Source organism: Molothrus aeneus, chromosome Z, assembly GCF_037042795.1.
Source record: "Molothrus aeneus isolate 106 chromosome Z, BPBGC_Maene_1.0, whole genome shotgun sequence".
Taxonomy (NCBI): Eukaryota; Metazoa; Chordata; class Aves; order Passeriformes; family Icteridae; genus Molothrus; species Molothrus aeneus.
The window spans coordinates 21858100-21881983 of NC_089680.1; the positions used below are offsets into that span (position 1 = coordinate 21858100).

At 36.7% G+C, this 23884-nt stretch overlaps 1 protein-coding gene across 1 annotated transcript in view; it reads left to right on the top strand.

The window, feature by feature from the left end:
* Window positions 1-23884, top strand: part of SLC24A2 (solute carrier family 24 member 2) — a 106123-nt gene that overhangs the window by 35373 nt on the left and 46866 nt on the right. Inside the window, exons 3-4 of the mRNA XM_066569286.1 lie at window positions 20676-20714; window positions 21754-21862. Coding sequence (XP_066425383.1) covers window positions 20676-20714; window positions 21754-21862 — 148 coding nt within the window. The remainder of the gene's footprint in view (window positions 1-20675; window positions 20715-21753; window positions 21863-23884) is intronic.

Genomic DNA, 23884 nt, shown 5'->3' on the forward strand with positions numbered 1-23884 from the left:
TTGGAATATTTTCTGTGGCTAATAAAAAAGCTACACATTCATTGAGGACCTCCTTCACAAAGGTTCTTAAACACACATTTTAGTGGGATCAGAGATACTCTTAATAAGATTTTCAGTTTCAAAGTAGGCCCCTCAGTTTCCAGCATTTTGAGCAAGCATTTGCAGGGCTGCAGAGCCTGCACATGGAAAACAGAATTTGCCAGTTATAGGGAGAAGGCAGATTTGGTTTTAGGCTTCAGCTAACACTGTATGACCTGAATGTTTTACTGTATTTTGTTACAAATGTTTAACAAAATATCTAACAAAATTTATTTTCTTAGATATATAGATGCACTTGTAAATACCTCTGTTATCTTCTCCACCTCTGCTGGGACTGCCAAGGTCATCCAAATCTTACCTGTCTTAATAAACAATAAAGCTCTCAAAAAAGCCAGGATTCTCCTACTTTCGGTCACCATTGTCCTTGCAAGACAAGAAAAAGTGGCTATAGAATATTTTTAAACCTTCCATTTATTGGCAAATGAAGAGCTTAGATCAGCTTCAGCCTTAGAGGAATATAACCATATTGCCTCAGATAGTAATGCTCATCATTGAATCAATAGTGGCTTTTATTTTGCATTTTAATGAATTAAATAAATCCTTATAGAAATTCTACATAAGTGCCTGCTTAGATACTTTCAAACTGTAAAATGGAAGCTTTCAGTAGCTTGTATGACCATTTTCTGCCCTCAGAACTGTAGAAATTCTGTCCTTGCTTTTGCTTATAAAGGTTGAGAAATGATAGGACATACAAGATTCAGCAGCACTAACTGGTGCTGTGTGGATCTGTTTCATTTAAACCAAGAATTTAGCCACAGCATAAAAAATGTAATTCCATTTTCTGCCTAGAAACTGGAAAATAAGATCTAAATCTAGATCAAGAAGCTATGTTCTTCATTAGGTTTCACTTTTCTTTCTAGCTCTTCCTTATTGTGCATAATTGAGACCACTAACCTGCCCAAAATGAAGGAAATGCTAAAAATGCAAACCTATAAAGCACTGGTATGAAGTGCTGTTGCTGCACTCCTTGCAGCCGCTTTAGGGCTTTGTCTAACCATTCTCCCAGCTGACAAATCTATGACTCTGCCTTCACTTGTAAACAGCTTGGACCAAAATGTATAGACTGACAGGAGAGTACCCCCTTTTTAAAGAAGATGTTAGTAAGATTAGTGCACTGAGCCACATTCTGTGACTGTCGTGGGAAATCAGAGGCTGCTTTACTGAGGTGAATGGGATTCCTCTGTGCACAGTTTTCTGGCATCTAAGTAAAATTGTGAGTTAACACTGTTTAAATAAAAATGTGGGTATATTGAGGGGAAGAGACCTTTCTTCATATGGAGCTAACATTAGGATCCCTTGTCTCCCAGCAGACCAGAAATGTAGATACATAAGTCTATAAGAAATCGTGGTGGGGGAGTAACTTTTGTCTTTAAAAAGTATGTGAATAAGTTTTGAGGCTTTTAACAGAAAAGTGCTAGCACAGACCTGTGCTAGTACACTTGGGAGATGTCCAGGTATAAATACATTCTTGTTCTAATAGAAGAAATGAAAGTAAGGTGTTGTTCCCTCTCATCTGCCAGGCAAAGTTACGCCCCAACTCTGTCCCAGCAAATCTCAGGGAGGAAAGAGATGTCACAAACTTGTCTGGTCAAATACCAGATCCTGATTATCCTTTCCATTTGCATAAGGGACAGCACAGCTGATCTAAGCTGACTGTAAAGCACCTCTGGTAAGAGTGATTTGGATAGCCTAAGGATCTTATATTTAAATGCGACTTAAGTCCACTACTAATTTTATTCCATTTGAAGGAAAGATATTTATGCAAAATTACTTAGAACTTGTCTAGCTTGTCCAGCACAGCAGAATCCACATACAGATGCAAGTGGGATTTCATCTCACATCATCATTGTTTCTGTGGTTCCTGCAAAGAACTGTAGAAACAGTTTGCAGTTTTCTTCACTAACCCTGCTATTCCCCTTCAGTGCTCGTCATCTGTGTGGAAGAAGCAGCAGATCAGTGTTTGCCACAAGTCCATAGAGGACTACCCCTGTTCTCACTTCAGTGGTTTATAGTCAACTGCAGTAAAAAAGCCTTAGCCAAATTTCTGGTTTGTTGGTCTAATCTGGTGATCTACACAGACATTCATTATATTTAGATGTAGGAGGGGACACAACAAGGAGAATTATGTGACTCCTGCCTTTGGTTGTGTGTAGCTGTTCTGAGGATGCTGTGAAAATCAGTACACAGCCAGGAAAGAAGCCTCATCAATCACAGTGTGGACGTGGGCTTCCACTGAGATTTGGGTTAGTCTTCCTGGAACTTATGTAAAAGTCTTTTAATAATAAAATATTGGAAGGAGCAATTCATGTTATCCAGAAAAAGATTCAGTATGAGGAACACTGTAAAATAGATGTAGAGTACCTCACAAACCACTTGACAGATGGGCAAAATTCAGGTGAAACGCAGGAGCCATGTGACAGCATACTACAGCAGTGTGCGAAAATGTAAATAAAAATGAAGAAAACTGTCACACTCTTCAATAAATATTCAATATAGACAAATAGCCCTGCTTTTCTCAAGTGGTTTTTATCCTCTCTCTCTGTCTCAAATTACTGTGCTGTTTTACAGTGAACTCTAGCTGTCTTTCAGAGAGAAGGAAAGGGATTTTCTTTGATAGACAGAGAGTAGTAAAGGTGTTAAAGTCAGTAGAAGTTTAACTTCAGGAGCAGACTTAGTGGTTTTCAGTCTGCTCTTTCAAAAATGGTTTGTAAAATAAACACAATCATTACATTACTTACATAAGGTTTAAAAGATACAAAATGACTGAAATTTCAATGTTACAGTCTCTTCTCCTGAAAGCTTTCTGAACAAATCAAAGGCTTGGTGTTGGGATATGGGTACTTTATTTTACCTTGCACTGTAAATATATTTTTATTAATTTTGTGTGGTTGAGACCAAACCTGGAATATCTATATCTGAAAAATATGAAAACCATCTAACAGTACACTTAACAAGTGCTTATAATATATCCTCAGGAAGTCCAAACTCACCATGCTCAGTTTTCCTGAATACTACTCAAATGTTCAGATGGTGAGCACTATTTAGTGGCAATAAAAATTATAAATATGGTAAAGGAATTATTTTTGTGTCTGCTAAGTTCATCCTCCAAACAAATGGTCTGAACCACTAGTCTTTGTCCTGTAAGACTTTCTGACACATACTGTCATTTGACATGGTGTGTTGTTACAATATCAGCTGGCCTGAAAAAAGTAAAGAGGAAAAATAGTAAAACCAGTGTTACTTGAGAAGATCATCCCTGGCATGTTGTTGGAGTCAGGCAAAAGATGACTTAAGTGCAGGTTTTGTTTATTGCTGCAGTACCCATGTCTAATATGGTAGTTACATTTTACCATGGAAACAGACTCATCTTTTTATTTCCAATCATAATCAGTATAGTATTGTTTGGTTGACTTATCTGTAAAGCATTTCTAATTGTTATTTTTGGATTATAATTGCACATGGTCTTGAAAGTTAAGCTTTCCCAGATTTGGGAAAGGAAAGGAAAGGCAGTTAAAATTAAAGAAAATGTAAAGAAATAGTTTGCCAAAATGGGCCCTTCCCAATTAAGTGACAAACAGTACATAATTTTACTGAATGGCTTCATTTTAACCACATTTACTAAAAGGACAAAAGAATGGCATTTCTGTGACTCTGGAATAATAAATTTTTAGAGATGAGAAATACCAAACGTATTTCTGCCATGAATGCTGCAGAAATTAATGAGTGGCATTGCAGTGATGAATACATTACCATTTTTCCTGTCATTTGATTATGATTATTTTGAGATATGCGTATGAAATCTCAAGTCTGAGAATACAATTTCACATTTATAAAACCAGTGCTGTAAACCATTTTCATTCAGAGGCATGAAAGTTAGGTTTTCAATATAAATTAATTGACTGCCATTGAGGGTAGCAAATGTCCACCTATTTGCTTATGGCAGAAAAGCTAGAATTATTGCTTCTGATGTTAGCACATGACACTCAATAAAAAATGATAAGAAATGTATTCTAAGCTAGCCTAACCTCTGTGATTGGCCCTACTTGATGTACCAAAAGAAGACAAAGGCTGAGGACATGAACACTTCACTGAGTTAAAACAAAATAGCTAGGATGCAAAATGGCAACCTCCAAAGAACATTAGCTAAACAGTTCCTTTTAATTTAATTTTGTTGAACTTGCCTGTTATGATCAGCACAGAAACTTGTCTTTAAGCAGATTCTGAATGAAAGTGAGAAGAATAAAAAGGAAACAAATGCTTGTGGAGAACATCCAAAAAAGAGTGTGGAGCAGTAGTCACAATTAGAGCAGAGATGGCCATGGGAGTAGTGTGTCTGATGCATTTTGCAGCAGGTGAAATAGTGCAAACAAGTAAAAATATAAATAGGCTAAAGGAAGCCTATTTATCCTCTGGCTTAATGAACAAAGCATCATTTTAACAGAGAAGACATTTTCAAATATTTAAAATATGACACTGATATAACGTGTAAGAACGGAAGAAGTTTCTGGGATTTATATTCTTTTCTAACAGAAGCTAAAACATGAAAAATTGTCTTACAGAGAATGATTTCTTCAGTCTTCTTTATATCACTAAGGAGGCTTCATGCTGAGCATTTAGATTGGAGACAGATCAAAATGCAGATTCTTTATTTGGTTACCTTAATAGCTTAATAGGCTTTATGGATTATTACTCTCAGAAGCCTTTTTGAGCTTATAAAATCCTAATGTATTTGCTATTAGAAATTATGAGCTCAGGCCCAAAAACTCTTACTTGTATGAGACCCTTGGTGACTTGCCTGATATTTAAGGGTCTGCAAGATGGCCATTCTGTAGTTACAAAAATACTGCAGAAGACAGAAAGTGTAAGAAATTCCCAAGGGGAGCCAGTTAGCCTATAAAACTACCTCATTCCACTCCGCTCAGTCCCATGCTAAGGATTTTTGCTTCATTTGCATTCATGCTAACCAAAAAACAAATGGATTTGTGCGGTAGATGTTAATCAAAACTGTACTTATTTTAAAACTGTGGGTTTCGGTGACACTGATAAGGAAGAGGAGTCATCACCTAGAGTAGGAATATCAGGCTACAAAGTCTGTTCAATGGCATTTGAATTCTGAAATCCAGCTCTTCACATGCAGACACAAATCTGCTCTAGAATACATCTCTCCTGGTTTGCCATGGTTTTCCCAGGGATAAAGTTGTGCTGCTGTTATCCCCTAAACTGCTGGGTGACCTTCTGTTTGTGTATTCTAGCCTTGCTGTCTGTTTTGTTTTATGATTTTGATATTTTTTATACTAGACCAAGGCCCCTTGGCCTTGAAGTTGATATCAAGTCCCTTTATATTGTCTTCCTTGGTTCAAAATTGATGTTTATCAGAGTTTTGCCATATGACTACACTTCTGGCTGGAGCTACTACACCAAAAGTCTTAAAACATCTTGGAGTGGAGTTACTTGAAGATGTGTAATGAAGAGTTAGTTATGAGAACTAGATATGAAACTTGATAATTCTTCAGTGTTCAGGGCTCTCTAGTTGACAAGCTGCTTTTTTGGTTTAACACTGACAAGTGTTTGTTCTTTGGATATTTTAATAGGGTTTTTTTTCCCATATGTTTCTTTGACTCAGTGGTGTAGTTCAGGGAGGAGAGAATGACTAACCATTGCTGCAGGATGTTCTGGCTCAAGTAGCATGAACGTGTACATTTTAGGGTGAACCAACAGGGGTTACAATTGCATCTCTCCATGAGGCTTATTCAGGTCAAATTCAGCAGACAAATTTACTGCCAGCAGAGTAGTTCAGTCAATCTCTTTTGAAGAAGTGACATTTGCACTGCTTTTCCCACCCAGGTATTTAAAGTTATGTCACATATTTCTGACCACAGCAATGGTCATATGTAACTTTTAGTCCTAAAATCATTGACAGACTTTGCAGAAAATCTGGCAGTTTTACAGAGAAGTGCAAGACAAGACAAGTGAATATGTTAATGCTATAAAAATTACAAACGAAAAAGTAAGAAAGAAATGAGATTGAATCACAAAGTGTTGAGGGGGAAAAAAATAACACAATTAATTGGTCCTTCTTCTGAGAGTATCAGACTGAAGACCAAAACCAAACTAGACTAAGAATCCTGAATGAAGCCTTTTCTGCAGAAGATTCTGAAACCTTTTTCATTAAGCATGTGGAATGGGAGTATTTATGTTTAAGACCCTAAAACTGTAATTCTCTTTAAAGAATTTTAAAAAGGCATAGGAAAAGTTAATTTTTTGTTCATACGCAAGAGTGAGTCACAGACTACTGAAAGCTGAAGTTTCCCTTAGAAGAACCTAAGAAACTAAGAAAAAGTAGCTATGAAGAAGCCAATACCTTTTACCCATAACCTTTTAAGGAGCCATTGCTCTTGGTGCAGTTATTGCTGAAAAGGTTTGCTGATAGTTTGGGGGAGATAAATACAAAAATATGGGATATAATATATAAGAAGAAGGTTTCCTTCTCAGAGTATACTAGAGTAGGTCTTGCATGTTGCCACGCCACCATGCTCAGCTCTTTACTGCAGAAATGAAACTTGCTTGCTTTAACTTGTTTAATCCTAATAAGTGGTTTATGGCTATCTACGTTTACAGGGTTATCCTCACAAGGATAAAGCAGCAAAAATAGAATTTTATAAATGAAACTGAGACTCACCTTCATAGTTTCTGAAATCAGAAGAATTTGTAGGTATTAGACACTAGGCATGACTTTGAGGGAGCAATAAAGGAAAATTTAGGGGATGTGAATGACCTAGAAGATTAAATACTTTTTTTTTCCCACCAGGAGAAAACAGTTCACAAAATTTAGATCACAGAGCAAGTTTTCTCTTCAGCTAATGAAAGAAGGGAACAAATAAATTAAGAAAATTGAATGTATTTTTTTCTACAAAAGTCAGGCATGCAGATACCACAATTAACTGTGAGGTCCTACATGACAAAAGCAAAGTGCAGAAATTATTCCTATTCTCCTTTCTCTAGAGGGCTACGTATTCTGAGAGACAAAATAACTGAAGTAATTAAACAAAATAGTGCTCCAATTATCTGTTGGAAGAATTACATGAAAATTGATAATAAAAGACTTGCTGCAAAGGCTTTAAATCTCTCTATTTCAATTAAATAGCAAGTAGGGTATGATTATAGGAAATTCATACTGCTGTGATGCCAGTGAAAAAACTTCTCTTTTCAAATACACTTTATCTAAGTATAATCCACATTTTTAATCCACAATTTCTAAAACTCTGTGTGTAACATGACTTCTTTTTTGCAGAATATGTGATGAAAGTGATTAAGTTTTGTTTGTTTGGAGCATTTCTACTTCAGGTTCTGTTGGTGTTCTGCTATACTTAATTGCCTTTAGCTACAAGATATGAAGTGTCTTTCTTATTAGGTTTTCACAGTACCTTCATCAGAGACATACACAGGCATCTTTGTTGGGTATTCTTTCATGGCCCCAGAAAGCATAATTATAATTAACTTGTGCCATGAATTTTTCATCATCAGTATGGTTTTCATAGAAAAAGGTGCAATCATAGATCTCAGGGTTAGTCTACCTTGGGAAGTCATGGTTGGAAAGATCTTGCCAACAGGTCTACATTTCTCTGAAAGATTTCTGTCCTGTGTTTCTGAGAGATAAATAACATAAATCAGTTCCTTCCCCCAGAAAATCAGTGGTTCAAATTTAGCCTGCCCCTGCGTCTGTGATTGCCTCTCAGGCAGAAAACAAACACTTTACATACAAAAAAAATATAGGCAGTCATCTGATCTTTTATTTAATAAAAAGATAGGTAAGAGAAAAACACCACTGATTCTGTGGATAGCACATTTTCTTCAGGCACACAAAAATTTGTACTTTCTGTGTCTTGGAAGCACTTCTGCCTATTTTAGTTTTCCATCTCTTGACTCGTTTTCATCCAGGATACCATGTCATTTTATGTGGCCTAAACCAAAGAATGCATTCTTCTATATTATATACAATTGCAAATTAAGCTATATGCAAATTAAGCTATATTGCAAATTAAGTTATATTAGCCAATTTATTTCCATCAATTATATATGTAGCTTCTCCACAGAACTAATAAGAATCTGGAGAGCAGTTTTTCCAAAGGGTGTACCAAAACTTTGATTCTATGTTGGCTTTTAGGTCCAAAGTCTTTGGTGAAATCACCAGTCCATCCGTATGCAAATGTGTGTTTTACTGTTCTCTAGCTGTGCCCAAAAGATTGGTAGGGATTGGAAATACTGTGATAGATTCTGTTAATACAACAAAATCACTCAGGTCAATTCTCCAGTTCTTTTTTCACAGATGGCATCAGCAGACAGGAGCAGCTCCTGTTTATACCCAACCTGAACAAGCCTTCAGCTAGAAATGAGACATGAAAAGGCTGGAATCCTGTTATAGTTCCTGCTTTGCCATCCTTTAATGAGCTCAGAGAGTAGTTTATAAGGTTGTCCTTACTTGCCTGTGACTCTGACTGTGGCGGAGGCCAGGAGTGAAAGCAGTGAGTGGTGTGGCACGTGGCTGAGCCACAGCGTGACTGCTTGGTGCTGTGTGAAGCTGCTCTGCATGCTGCGTTTGGGAGTGGCCTGGCCTTCCTTTGTCTGGCAGAAGCACCAGCACAACCAAATAAGTTTGCTATAGCCTTAGGAGAGCAATTGTAATTGTGTATTGGTTTTTTTAAACTGCCATTGCTGTGAGAGCTGACTAGCATAGGTAGGATATGAAGTGATTTAAATGCTTTTCGCAGAAATATTTAGGCAATTGGTCTTGTTGAAGCGGTTGAACTCTCCAGATTATCAATGCAGTTTGATCTGGCTTGTCAGGGTAAGTAACTCAACCTTGAGCCCTCCATTTTCCCAGCTCTCGGTGTTGTGTGTCAGACACTTGTAACTTTAAACTACACCAAAGTCTTCAAAATTTTGCATCTGGCTGTTTGCTGGGAGGGGCTCCAGGCTGAGCTGACAAAATCCCGACAATCTTCAGGGTAAAAGTAGAGCCTGACAGTATGTCTTCAAAGCCCTAGTCAGGAAAGGTCTGGGAAAAGGTTTGAAATAGGAGATTATCCTACAGATAAACTTTATTACAAACATAATGAAACCATAATTTGCATTGCAAAATGTGTCTTTTATTTTCACTGTAGTTTTGTTTTATATCTAAGAAACTATGTGATGGACACCTTCTTTCAGCATGCTGTTGGAATAAATATCACCTCTTTTCCTGCATGGACAATCAGATCCTCTTCTCAATTAATTTAGTTTTATGCTAATGCCATGAAATTAATTCCAAGCAGTGTGAAATCACACTTTGAGCCAGGTTTTTTTGTTGTTTTGATCTGTTGGGCATATGCCAGTGTCCCCTGTACTTGTTTTTTTTTTATTAAGATTATGATTTTACCTGATCTTAATTTTTGTCATGTAATCTCTGTGAACCAGAATGCAGAGGTTTTGATAATTCAGATTTATCTAGAATGTTGAAAACTATTGAAAACCATGATTGGTTTGAGAGAAGATTTCTGTGATTGTAAATAGGAAAGTTCAGTTTGCAAAAAAAATACTGTAAGCAGGAATTGAACAGTGACAGATCTGATGATTCTGTCCCTTTCAATAAGCATGGTTTTGAACCAGAAGGAAAAAAAAAACATTTAATAATAAATAAAATTATTTAATAATAAAAATATTTAATAATAAATAAAATAAAACAAGTACATTTCAGGTATCACCATTGATATACACAGCACACAGCGCACTAACTGCATACTTTTTATGGAGCATATTAAAAATGTACATACACAGAGATGTCTACTGCAAAACTGCCAGCAAAGCTACTGTAAAGCAAACAGGAGGCAGACAGACTTCGGGAGTTCTAATCTGTGTTTCTCCTCATTCTGTCCACACTCTGTTTTACAAATGGAAAGATGACTCTAAAAGATTCAAATACATTTATTCCTTTGACTCTCTTAATCAGCATCACAAACACAAAAGGTTAATGTAAAAGACCATGTATATAAAAAATATGAAGACCATGTAATAAATAAAAGACCATATAATAAAAAATAAATTCATAAAATCCTGATTGGATAGTCACAAAATCTCCCATAAAAGAACCATGCTTACTGGCAATTTAGCATGAAACAGACTGCAATTGTCCAAATCTCAGGTGAATATCATGAAAAGAATCATCTGTGCATTGTTCACTGAAGTTTTTATATGCTTGCAGAGTTGCAAAACTAGAAACATGTAAAGTCATAGCAATGGGAGTCTGGATTACTTCCAGATGGATTAACAGTGCTCAGCATATAGTGATTTCTGTTTTACCTTGACTAAAAGTTTTCTTTTTATGACTAATTTAATTGTATTGAAATTGTATCCTAGGGAACTAGGCTGTTCCCTCCTGGAGCAATCAGATTTTTGTAGATCCAACAGTATGTGCGCTATCTGGAAACACATTTCTTTTGGGATGTTAAAACCAAAAACATGCTAACCTAGAACATAGCCACAGGAAGTGGCTATTGAATAATCCACAAATGTATATACTAAGGCTCAGAACATGGTTTTATTTGTCATAATAGAATTCATACGCAGTGTATTTCATTATGAGGGTCCATCTTCACTGTGCAAGTTCAGCTCTTAGTTTCAAATCCCCTCTGTCTTGGGTGGCTTCACTCAATGCAAGGGTATAGTTTTTGTTAAAAACTATCCCCAGTCCTTCCATTTGGTGTACCTTTTACACTGAAGAAGGACTGTTTGGGTTGGGCAATATGGAAAGTAATGGGATGTAATAGTCCTCTTGTTGCTAAGTGCAGATAGTTATGAGCACACTTCTTAGTGAAAGAAGATAGCTGAAAGAGTGGGAACATCCCTCTCAGGTGCAGAGGTGTGCCAGTCCCTCAAACAGAAGTGTTCCTGATGGGCTGGGTTTCCATGAGCATTGTGTGATGTGCCTGCCAAGGAAATGGGAGAAATGAAAAGGCACCAGGAAAGTCTAAGATACAATGAAAGAAGCACAGGTTCTGCAGGAAAAGTCATGAGAGGAAAAGACCTCCTCATCATTGTCTACTACTTCCTCTCAAGAGGAAGCAGAGGGCCAGGCAGTGATCTCATCTCTCTGGTGACCAGTGGCAGGATCTGAGGAACGCTATGAGGCTGTGTCAGGGAAGGTTTAGTTTGGAAAAGGTTCTTCACCCAGAGGGTGACTGGGCACTGGAACAGCTCCCCAGGGAAGTGGTCATAGCACCAGCCTGACAGAGCTCAAGAAGCATTTGGACAGTGCTCTCAGGCACATGGTGTGACCCTTGGAGCTGTCCTGTGTTGAGACAGGAGCTGGGCTTGATGATCCTTGTGGGTACCTTCCAACTCAGCATATTCTGTGATTCTGTGATTTTATGATAGAGACAGACTGCATTTGGAGAGTAACTGATGGCTAAAAGGATGGTTACAGCTAGGAGTAATGTCACGGTTTTGTGCTTGTGACTTCTGCAGTTAGAGACTGCAGACTTAGAGATACCAGACTTTAATTTTTATTGTGGTGGAATGGAATTACCTGAATGATGGATGGGGTTACTGTGAGTTTCTCTTCTCTTGCTAATTGAAAGACCTTGCAGACTCTGATTTTGGCTGGTGTCCAAAATAGCATTTCTCAGCAGAAGTCTCAGAGAAACTTCATGTTTTTAAGTGAAGCACATCTGGCAGCTTACAGGTGAAGAAATGCTTTTGCCATAGGCTGTAAATGGGATAAAGGGGTGAAATACAGCTAAGAGCTTTACTGGGTAGGACAAGTACTACCACCCTCACTACTTCACCATGAACTCTCTCTTGCTGTCCTGTAGCTATGGCTTCCTGTTACATCCATGTAAGTCCTTCCTAACTCCAGCACATCTGCTTTCCTGAATGCCTTATTCTCTTCCATTCGGGTCGAATTAAGGGGAATTATCCCACAAGGGGAATTATCCTTGGAGCTGCATTTTTAGCTTAAATATTAATTGGAAGCTGTTTTGGGAGGGCCAGACTTTGCAGGGAAGAGCAACAGAGACATTGGCAGTGATTTCCCTGCAGGTATCTGGTTCATAATTCTAGGGACAAATCAGTAGTGTGAAAGGCAGTGTGAAATAGCACTGATGAAGGAAGGTGAGCACAAAGATTTTCTGTCTGTCCTCAGTTATGTTGTAAAGGACACAATTTCTCTAATGATCCAGACACTGAGAGCCAAAATGGGGGAGGTCCAATTTAAGGTCTCAATGTTGTGACCCTTGGTTTAGGAAGAACAGTGTCATTTAGATCTTTCTGCCTCAGTTTCGTCTCTTAGCTCTAAAAGAGTTGAAAGTAACCTGGCAGGTGCCTACTGCAGATTGTCCAGAACATGTCTGTTGGTCTCTAGAATCCCGGCACACAGGGATGCTCTTGATTTCAGAGTCACAAATCTTAGATCTCTTTCATCTTAATGCCAAGCAGAACACTGTAGAAAAATAGTTAAAAGCAGGTCTAATCAGAGCAAGACAGAAGCTAATATAGTCCTCCTTTTTCTTCTCCTAATCTGAAGAAAATTCTTTATTTTATGGTTGTAGATGAAATTTGGAAGCTCCATCAGGGACACTTGCAATACAGTGCTGGTTTCTTATCTGCAGGTTCTTTTCTAAAATTTCTTCTTTATTTCTTCATAAAATATTTTCTCCCTACCATTTCTTACCCCTGAACCAGGTATAAGACAAGCCCTTAGATGGCATTTCCATGTTTCATATGATAAGAAGGACCTAAGAGGCAGTGATGGAAAAGCTGAAAATGGTTATCTGAAGGATTAATATAGAGGCAAATGGTATTCAGTGTCTGTTAGGAGGACAGCGAGCCTGAAATACTGTTGAGTCAAATAGCAAAATTAAGATACTTTCTTTTAGTAATACTTTGTCTTGGACATGATGTCTGGTTTCACATTGTAAAACTGAGAACATGTAACATAATCCAGTTGGTGGGTAAATAAAAAAAAATAAACCATCATATTTTCATTTGTTTCCCTCTTACAGTGTTGAGGAATTAGTAACATCCTAGAGGATGTAAAAAGCACTTCTACATCCTATGGGATGTGCAAGTGTTATGTGTGCTTTGATTACATGAATTATCATATAATCTTGTAAACCCTAATCTAGGTTCAGACTTGTTAGAGACATAAATAGCACAAAAAATTTTAAAATCTTAGATGTTTGTTAGCTAAAAAAATATTGTAGAAGGTACATTTTGATCCTTTACCTATAGCTATTGGAGATGCTGCTCTCAAAGAAGGTTTGCTTTGTAGCTTATTGAAATGAACCTCTATGTTGTGCTCAGCTGGAGATACAAAACCCAAACGAGCACAGTTAATTTCGGTAGAGAGGGCAGTTTTACCCAGTAACCTGCCCCTAAAACAACCAGCCTTCTCCATAAGAAAAACGTTCTTTGCAAACAGTGTCTCTATTCCTAGTTAACTAATGATGAAATGGAGGAACAGAAGCTGACTGCTAGATTTTGCCTGTTACACTGGTGTAAAGCTGATACCCATGTTCCTGCAGCCCATAGCTGCCATCATGCTCCCAGGGATCATGATTTTATGTTTTGAAATACAGTTATTTGGAATGTTTGTACCTCAATACCTACTGTATTGGTGATGGTCTCCTTTAGACCTGCTCTCTCTTTTTTTTTTTTAATGTGTGAATTGGACCACTTTTAATGTTATTACTGCTTCATGGAAAAGGTACTCTCACAGATAGCCAAGACTTTCCCTTTGGCCAGTGTTCTGTGTTCTAGTGTCTGTCCCTTTCCAATACTGTGGGAAACATCCACTGTTAGCAGTACTCATCTAGTTTTCCAATATCATTAATTATTGTACATGCCCCTGACACATTTGCTTATCCAGAGAGCTTGATCAGGCATTTCTGCCAGCTGACAATAAAGTCAGTCAGCAGAGATCCTGGTAACAAACAAGTCTCCTGGAGGGGAAAGGCAGATGTGGAATAAGATGAGAGAAGTGAGCAGATCTTGGTGGAACAGGGACATAACAAGGGCAGCTGAGGATGTGTTGATTCAGCATTTCCTCCCTATGGGCTGTGTAGTCTTCTTCTCTGCAGCTGGAGCTGTCCTTTAGGATCTCCAGGGTGCTTGAGGTGGAAAGGCAGTGGAACTGCAGCCTTCTTGCCCATGTGATGAATCCTCTGCAGTATACAGCCAACTGACTGCAGTAAAATTTATTCAGGAGCTGCAAATCAGTGTAGCAGCAGCCACAGCTGAGATTTGTCAAACAATTTCCCCTCTGGGAATTATTGTGACCACTTCGAAGGCAAACTCTGAAACCTCCATTATCTGTAGCAGATCCTTTGTGTATTTAGGCAAGGAGAAGTACCAGGAAATGGGGTTTTTTTGCTGGCTTCTTACTAAGCCACTCATGTTTTATTGACTTACAAGAAATGAAGAGCAAGCGTTTCCTGTCACCAAGTGGTCTCTATGGTGTAGTTGCAGTTCAGATTAAAACCTTCCCTCCTTACATTTTGCCTCTTTTTTTTTAGGTGATTTTACTTCCAAAATTTCTTACATTTCATGAACTTATACTAATGCACTCACTTATGCTTTCTCATGTAATGTTGATGCAGTAGCAGCATATTAAAGACTTTAAGTCCATGTATTTTAAAGTTATCCACATAAATCCATACTGAAGTACTTAAACTGTCACTTGTGAACACATGTTTTGTGCATGTGTATCTAATGACTGCTAAGTACCTAGATTTGGATTTTTATTTATTTATTTGTTTGCTTAAGGATTCTTTTTCCCTCCTGAAAGTTACATAGACATACAGAGCTGTGGTGCTAAATTATTTGACTCAAAAAATAGCAAAAGGTGACTTCATTAGTAAGTCTTGAAATGAGGATAAGAGGGACAACTTAAAACTGCATAATTATTTTTGACACTAAGGTGATTAAAAACTCCTGAAGTCTTTAAGCTTGAGCTATTACATTGCCACCCTAAGCCAAAGATACCTGACTTTAAGCAAGTTCAGAGAAGGTAAGAGACATGGGGCAGACTATTCCTTACACATGATGAGTAACTAAATACCATATAATTGGTTATACAGTCTACAGACTAGAAGAGCCTTATTTCACACAGTGGGATACACAGATATCTGGAATTAAATCAGTTGACCTAACTTTAGCATGTGATTTAGCAACTGATGGCTTACACCATCTATTTGTCACTGCTCAAATCAACTAAGATACATCTCTCCAGAACATTTATGAGGATTCAGTATGTGTATGCACATTGGGTAATTGCTGGCATAAAAGAAACTACTGATCTGAAATAACAAAGCCATTTTGCTTGTTCCAGAGCTACAGCTTTCACACGTCTAAACAAGCAGTATAAATGTAGCCAGATATTCCATTTTGGTGGTCCAGGTTAATGTCTTTGGAAGTTCAACCTCTAATTTAATAAATTCTTCATTTTGACGAGTAAAGCAACTTTACAACCTCAGGTTAATTTTGGATGTGGTTTTGTGAATCATATTTACCTTCTTCAACAATAACAATACAGAGATCTGCTTCTTTAGGTAAAACTCCCTGTTTCATTTTATATTTAGGAAAGGTGAAAAGAAGAAAGAAGGCAAAGTTAAAAATAACTTTAGCGTATTTTTCTATAGTGTAGGTACTAAAGCTTTTTCTTCCTCTGTTTTAAATAAGATCCAGGGTCCTGTATGCAGTGTTAATTCACAGTCTGGATTCAGATACTGATATCTAAGCAGTAACATATAAGTTAAAATCTTTACCATCAGTTTACTATAGAGGTATTCCCTTGCAGCTACTTACAGCCTTTCTACAGAAATATTCTAGAGAGTGGGGTAATGAGGTGTGTCACCTTCAGTTTAAAGTTGTACTGGCTCCACTGCAGCACCTCACAGAGGTTCTGCAGGTGGTGATGGTAAACTTTTATTTCCATGGATACCTAGAATTTTAGTGTAAGTATATTGAGACCACTAGGATTTGATCTTTTGAGCCAACCATCAAGTAGGCAAAGGTTATAACTTTGGATTGTTTTGAAGTATTCAGAGAAAGGAACTCTAAGGGATTCTAATTTGGGAAAATTCAAAGATCGATGCACTAAGAGAACTAGATAAAATACTAGCTTTGTTTTTTGATTCCCTCACTAAACTTATTAGGCTTATTTCTGAAACCTACCAAGCTGAATTTGTTGCTAGGATTCTACTTATGTCTTAACTTGACTTACCATATAATTTCAAAGAAATGCAGAACAGTTCTATTCCGAGTGCATTACTAACACTCCTTAGGATACTGGTTTTTAGAAATTAACTAAACTCTCTTAGGTTAACTAGATTGACTTCAGTGGCTGGCTTTGAAATCTATCTCATTTTTCTGCAGTTCAGTCTAGCAAAATACCCTGCAGACTTTAAGTGTAAGATTAGACAATCCCAGAAAAATGAGCCAACAAAACTTATCTTCTCTAATTAACTTGAGAACTTACAAGTGGTGACTCACTGCCAGCTGTAAAGTTGCTGTGTCCAGATGCCACTTTTTAAAGCAGGTGTAAGAGAGAACTGCAGAAGTCCTGGGCTTGAAAGCATCTTGAGGAAATTGTGCAAATTCCTGTCTGGGCTCATAATACAATAATTGGAGACACCATATTGCATTCACACCACACTGTGAACCAACAAATATCACTAAATGCCATTATTCTCAAAAAAGCTTGATTGATTGATTGATTGATTGATTGATTGATTGATTTTTAACAGCTTTTCATTATTATATTTGGAAAATGTTTATCAAGCAAAAAAGAGATGTGAAACCACACTGCAGAAAGGGTGTTGAAATCCCATTACATTTTTACTTGCTTTTGTTTGACAACTTACTTTTCTCATATTAGGAGAACAGAATGTGCAGTTCAGTTCACTGATTGTTTCTGGCTACTGAACCTTTAACATGGAAGCTTCAATTAGGGCAACAACTGCTCGAGCTGCAGACAGTCAGCTTTCTGATTCTCCTGTGGACTACACACTCTAACAGATGATTCTCGTTACTAGCCATCTTTTGTTAACAGGGATGCTCTATGTCAAATTTCTAGAGCTTTTTTAGATTCTGCTCCTCGTTTGACTTTTATGATGCCCTTTATGTCAAAGGAAAGCACTGGGATACTCACCAGGCACTTAGTGAGCCATCACTTCTTGCATTAATCACTCAGAACCCCTGTTTTCAATAACATATGTTCCCAAACAAGGCAAGGAAGTTGTCAGGCTCAATCGCTGATGAACCTAGTTCACTGAGGAAGAGAGACATATAAAAAGAATTCCAGAAACCATTTCTCCATTGTTGCAGACATCTTTTTCACTAAAAATCCTTTCTTTAGGATTTTCCCTTCTGGGAAGCTGAGGCCCCAGAAAAAGAATCTAAACAATGGTTATCTGCTGCTGTGGAATGCAACAGGTGGATTTTTGATTGGTCCATCTTGGATGTTTATAACTAATGGCCAATCAAGATGGAGCTATCTTGGACAGAGTCTGAGAGAGCTGCCTTTGTTATCATTCTCTTCTTTTCTATTCTTAGCTTAGCTACCTTCTGAGAAAACCTTTCCCTTCCTTTTCTTTTTAGTATAGTTATAATGCAATATATATATAAATATATCATAAAATAATAAATCAAGCCTTCTGAACATGGAGTCAACATTCTCTTCTCTTCCCTCATCCAAGAACCCCTGTGAACACGGTCACACTCCATAGCAAGTAGACATTTTTAATGCATCCTTCCTGAAACAAAATGTTTTAAGACTTTTAGCTCATCTGGAACAAGCTTGAATACATGATCATTGATGGCGGCAGAAGGATGGACAAATTCTTATGTCCTGCCATGGGGAATGGGAGAACTAACAAATACTCCATTGAATTCTCAAAAAAAATTAGTGATCTGTTTAATGATTAATCATTTTATAATTCTGATAAAAACAGGATAATGGATTGTGCCCCAAATATATTGAATAAGAAGGCATGCTAGAAAGCAATTTTTTCACTTTGCAGAATCATAATAAATTAATGGTTTTAAAGAAATTAAAGCATGCAATTGCAAACGATAATTTTTACTAGCAAAATCTTCAGAAATATTTGTAGTTTATAAGACATGGAACCTTCATGTCTTTCTGATCCTAAGGGAACTAACATGCAACAGTTGCCATGATTTAAGAACAAACCTATCTTTTACAGAAACTGTGTATTTTCTTTTAAATATTATTGTTGAATGTTCCACAAATGCAGTATTTGCTCCCAGTGCAAAGAAACACCACCAACTGGACCAGTTTTCAAGTGTTGCCTCAAATTAAGGTGGCATAAAATGCCTGAATACTCAATGTTTCTGTAAGGGAAAAATGATACTTTAAGATGCTTTCCCATACAGTGTAGATACCAAAACTAAATAGCAAAGACCATGTTCAAAATTTGCTGTGAACAATAGTAAAATAGTTTAATTTTCCATCCTGGTTTGGACAAAATGCCGTCCAGTACTGTGGACAGCAACACTGATTTTTTCACTGTCATAGTTTAAGACACTATTTAAAGGTGAGTTTTTTAATTGTTTCTCCAGGATAGAATCCAGGAAATATAAGTATTTAATATCACCAGAATGTCAAACAATTGTTACATTCCTGTTTTTGAAATTGTCCTGAATATTTCTGCTAAAATATAACTTGACTGGCAAGTTAAACTCAGAAACAATTACATGGCTAATCAAGTGTGGAAAAAATAAATTAAAAAATCCATTTCATGGTGTATGCCCCAATTTGTATTGGCAAATAATTAAATTATTTCACACTTCTGCTTCCTTAATGCGTATGGAAAATGTGTTTCATTGTTCTTTCTGTTTTTTATATAATTATCTTTTACCAATTGAATTGTGTGGTGCAAATTATCAACTAGCTGTTTTTATGCATTCATTTAGCTTCATCTCATTCTTTTTTCAAATAAATGAGAAATGTTTCATTCAACATGAAATTTTGAAAAGTGATAGTCTTCAGACCTTTGTCAGGTAGAAAGTACAATTTACTCAGTTTCATCAATTATACATTCTCATGTCTTTCAATATTAAAAATAAAAAATGGATTTCCTATCTTCAGAAAATCAAAGTTCCAAATAATACATTTTTTAAACTTCTAATCAAGTTCCAGTTCTGCACATTCATCCATCTATCACAGACATTACTTCTATAACTACAGCCACTGATCCTTAGGACTCAACTACCCTAACCTCCTTCTTTTTTGGAGACAACCCCAGCTTGTCCTTTTTGCCTTCTTGTAAATTATGCTGTGAGATGGATTTTTTTCCCTTTTTTTTTTTGAAGGTTTCTCAAAATACTCATATATAAATTGTGGATTTGTTCATTTTTGTGTGTTTTTATCTGAAACGCATGAATATGTAAAATATATAACCATATATATGTACACATTAGGCCAACATTTTCTAAGATGCATCTACTTTTAAAATGACATTTTAGAGCACAGATTTTGTATTTTCTTTTTGTTTCCTTTTTATTACTTTCAAAGTTCTTTTTGTGATAGTTTTCTTCAATAGAGCATAAAACTTTTTTCCTATTTTATTCTTATACAAGGATAGATTTATTTTAGAGGTGACAGGTGTTCCTTTATTAGAATAAAGATGTTTTTGTTGTCTGATTATCTTTTCTTTGAGTTAATACTCAGAGCTGTAGCAGCACATTTTTGACAAGGAGTTTGGTTCTCATTATCATTATTGTTGTATTTATTATGGCACATAAAGGATTTGCTCTGTCATTAGTGTTTGTTCATGGCTGCTTGCCTTCCACTTAACCTTCAAAGTTAGTTAGCCCCAAAGGCATGCCCAAAAAATCACTGTTGATGTGTGTCCAAAAACTGTGTTTTACTGAATGGGAGAGATTGTTCTGTGGAACAGTTGTGATGTAATTTGTTTTCTGTGTATTACATAGCACTAAAGAGTCTTTGAGATGGAGAAAATAATTTAAGACCCATTCAGAGTCTCATTTTCCTTCATGGCAGGGCAGTGTGTGCCATGCTGCTTGCCCTTAATCAGAGCTAAATGGTAATTTGTAGGGTGTTGTAAAATGGAAACACATTTTTTCATTTCCTTGCCTAGTCTCTTCCTGCAAAATACAAAGGTTACTCCTTTTTAGACTTTTTTTTGTGGAACAGTTGGTCAATCCTGAGTTTCTTGTTGCTCTTAGTCTTCTATCTTCACTCTCTCAAACTGGTTTCTGTACAGGGAGTTTGCCTCCCTGGGTAATTTGTCTGAAGTGAACATTGTGATCTGCAGCCCAGCTCCTTTGCCAGGCCTGAAATGAAAACAGTTCCTGTCCAAGAAACTGACAAGAGTAAAAGGCGCTTGCACATTGCAGCGTGAATTTACTCTGATTTACTTGATCAGTGGGATGCCTTGAGTTGTTCAAAAATCTATCACAACAGAATTCATAGGATCAGACATGTGTGATGTTCTATTGCCTTTCCATTCCCTATGTGCTCCATCTGACACTTCTTTTTGTTCTTTTTCCTATTCATGCAGTCACCTAATGCTGGAGACAAGGATGACCAAACGTTGACGGTAGGCAGCAATTATACATCTGAGCATTTGTTTCTCAGGAGGGTGGTGAGACAAGCCTTACATTAGTTTGCTGTGCATCAACATTTTTCTAAATTGCTGGGATTTCTTTCTCCTCCTATACTGCTACAGAGTTGAAATAATTTCTTTTCAAACATAAAACAGTGAATTAGTATTCTTTATTGTTTTCTATAATTTATCACTTTGTATGTGTATGATACCAAGACTAATCCATGTATTTTTGCCAAATATTATTTTCTTCAGTGTTGGTTTTTTTCGTCTAATTGGATTTCAGGGTCTTTCTAGTCAGTAGTCTGTTGGCTCTCACTATCCTTTTTATTGAAACCAACAGCCACAAACCAGTCTTATTCTGTGAGATATATACGATGCATTGGTTATTGTAGTAGACAACTGCTTGGGGAACAGAATCTCAGACTATGTTTTGTATTTCATTCCAAGTATGCAAAATATGCTTGTACATTAGATTCATTGCTGCAGATGTCTGAACTGCCTTACCACACTTTCAGTCTCTTTTTGCCATGAGACCAGTGGATCCAGCCAAAGCAAGGAGCATGTTTCTGACTGAGTGCCATTAAAAAGGATACTACTGTCTGCCCTTTTTCTCCATAATTTTGATCATACGCATATATGCAATGTACTGAAGTAATAAAAATTATAACTTACTTCAGTGATTCAAGCAAAAGGTTCTGCAAAGAAACAAATTGTTAGTTCTTCCTGATGCAAGTCTGAAGTTTTCATTTTCTTAACACTTTCTGAGTTTTCACAAAGAAAGATTCTTTTTGCCATATTTTTTCCTGAGTCCTAAGAGACTAATGGCTGTTCTGACAATCCATCCCCTCCAGAGAAATTATAGTTATGACAATGGATGATAAATTCTGTAGTTTAACATAACCTGCTATATTTGATAGTTCAAAATGTTTCATCGTACAGTGAGGTGTGAGATTAATGCATACTGTTTCAGACATTGTTCCACACAAAAAACAAAAAGACCCTAAATTCTTCACCATATTTTTTACCCTAGACCAAGCCACGTCTCCAGCGGGGAGGAAGCTCTGCATCGCTCCACAACAGTCTAATGAGGAACAGCATCTTCCAGCTCATGATTCACACACTTGACCCACTTGCCGAAGGTATGTCTATTAATTTTTTTTTTTTTGCTTTCCTGATGCAAAAAAACCACAAATGCTTTATTTTTTCTTTCTCTCCATGAAACTGTTTTTTGCATTTCTCTTGCTTTTATCAGTCTTTTCTGAATGTGTCTAGATTTTCTGAGAGAGTTCTGCACTTTTATAGTGTGATTTACATACTCACATCAAGACTTTCAACTTAGGAAATGTGTTCATTACAGTAAAACTAAAACTGGTCACCTGGTCACTTGGTCAGTGCATAAATACTGATTCTCTTCTCTCCTGGCTTCAGCAGCAATGTAAAAGCTACAGAAACTGGATTGTCCTGTACTTTCATAAAGATTTTTTTTGTTTTCCTCCCTGGTTTTGATTTTATTTAAAAAAAAGTCACAGCGATGGATAATTTGTCATGAGCACTGTAGAAAAGAATGAGAATCTGTTGATTTGACTTCGGGTTGTTTAATGCTGACTTTAATAAAAATGCAGCCTATATACCTCTGTGTTACATGTATGCAAATGATTTATTTGCTTTATCCAAGTGTGGTGTGATTTATTGTTTCTTTGACAAATTAGCAAGAAGACCATTGCTTTGATCTGAGAAGCTGGCAGATATTGGCTTTGTAATTGTGGAGTGATCTGACTCTCAGATTCTAGTAGAAGAACCAAAAAAAATCAAATCCATGTGTTATTTGATGTCTGTGTATGTGTAGGACTTCTCTTGCTGCACTAATAGTTGTCTTGAGAAATAGCACATGTGAAAGAAAAGGGATGTTCTAAAGAGACCTAAAATGTTACTGACAGACCTTTCAAACTTCAGTGACCAAAAACTATGTATAGCACTTCACATGAGCATACATTACAGATTGAAGACTACAAGAAAGCTAGAATACGTGACTGGAGCACAATTTGAACCTAATGTAAATTGAGAATAAGATCATGTCTCAGGCACTTTTCCATTGCTCAAGCTTATTTCACTTGTTTCCCATACATAGCTTGTTCAATGTTCAGACTTTTGTGCTATAGTAAGCTTGTGCTGTGTAGTGTGATCCAGAGGCTTCCCCCTTCATTACAGTGAAGGACAAAAGGGGTTTGAAATTTGAAATTCATCTTAAGGGAGACAAAACCCCTACATTTTTGACAAACAGGTATTACTTATAATTAAGTTTGTCAAGTAACTCAATTTTGGTTTTCATATGTCAGTAAAACTATTGATACAATTCAAACAATGGATTGATTGTTGATTGATGGAGATGTTTGCAATGCATAAATCTTAGATTAATCCAGTAACATTTTCTTCAGGGTTTTTTCACATGTAGTACTTCACTGCTTACAGATTTTTTCCTTTCCAAAGTCTTTCATTTCTCCTGGAAGTAATACTCTTTAAAAAAACTGGGAATAGAAATGTATTCCTGCCTTCAAGTAAGTGCATTTCATTATCTGGACATTTCATTAAAACTAGCACACTAAATTTACAAAGGGGCAAAAGAATCTACTTACATTTACTGTAAACTCTGTATTTTAATTCAAAATTTCCTTGAGGAAATGGCCTAAAAGCTGCTGGGAAATAGCCTATGTATGTGCAGATATTTAAGTTGGTATAGATAAAGAAGCCAGTATTTCAAGCTTTTGCTGACTTTACAGAATTCAAATTTTAGTTCATGAGAGCATGAAAGTGCAATTCATTCAATTGCTTGTGGAACACTGGTTTTAGCTTTTTATAAACAGACTTATGACTAGGAAAAATCTGTGAAAAATGCATCCATGTTTCGGTCACACATTATTAACCTTTTCTGAGGCACCACCTCATTTGTACACAGACTCAGCTTTCAAGATCTTTTGCACAGCAGGCATTTTGGAGGGCATACATGAGGAGTACTGAACAACTAATGTTGTTTTCTGAGATTTTAAGCTTTTGAGTGTCTGTATTAATTATTCTGTATTCAGCTTATTCTGCAAACTTCTATTAAAGAAAAAATTCATTTTATGTAAATAATGTGTCAGGTTGAGGCAGGTAATCCTAGTTAC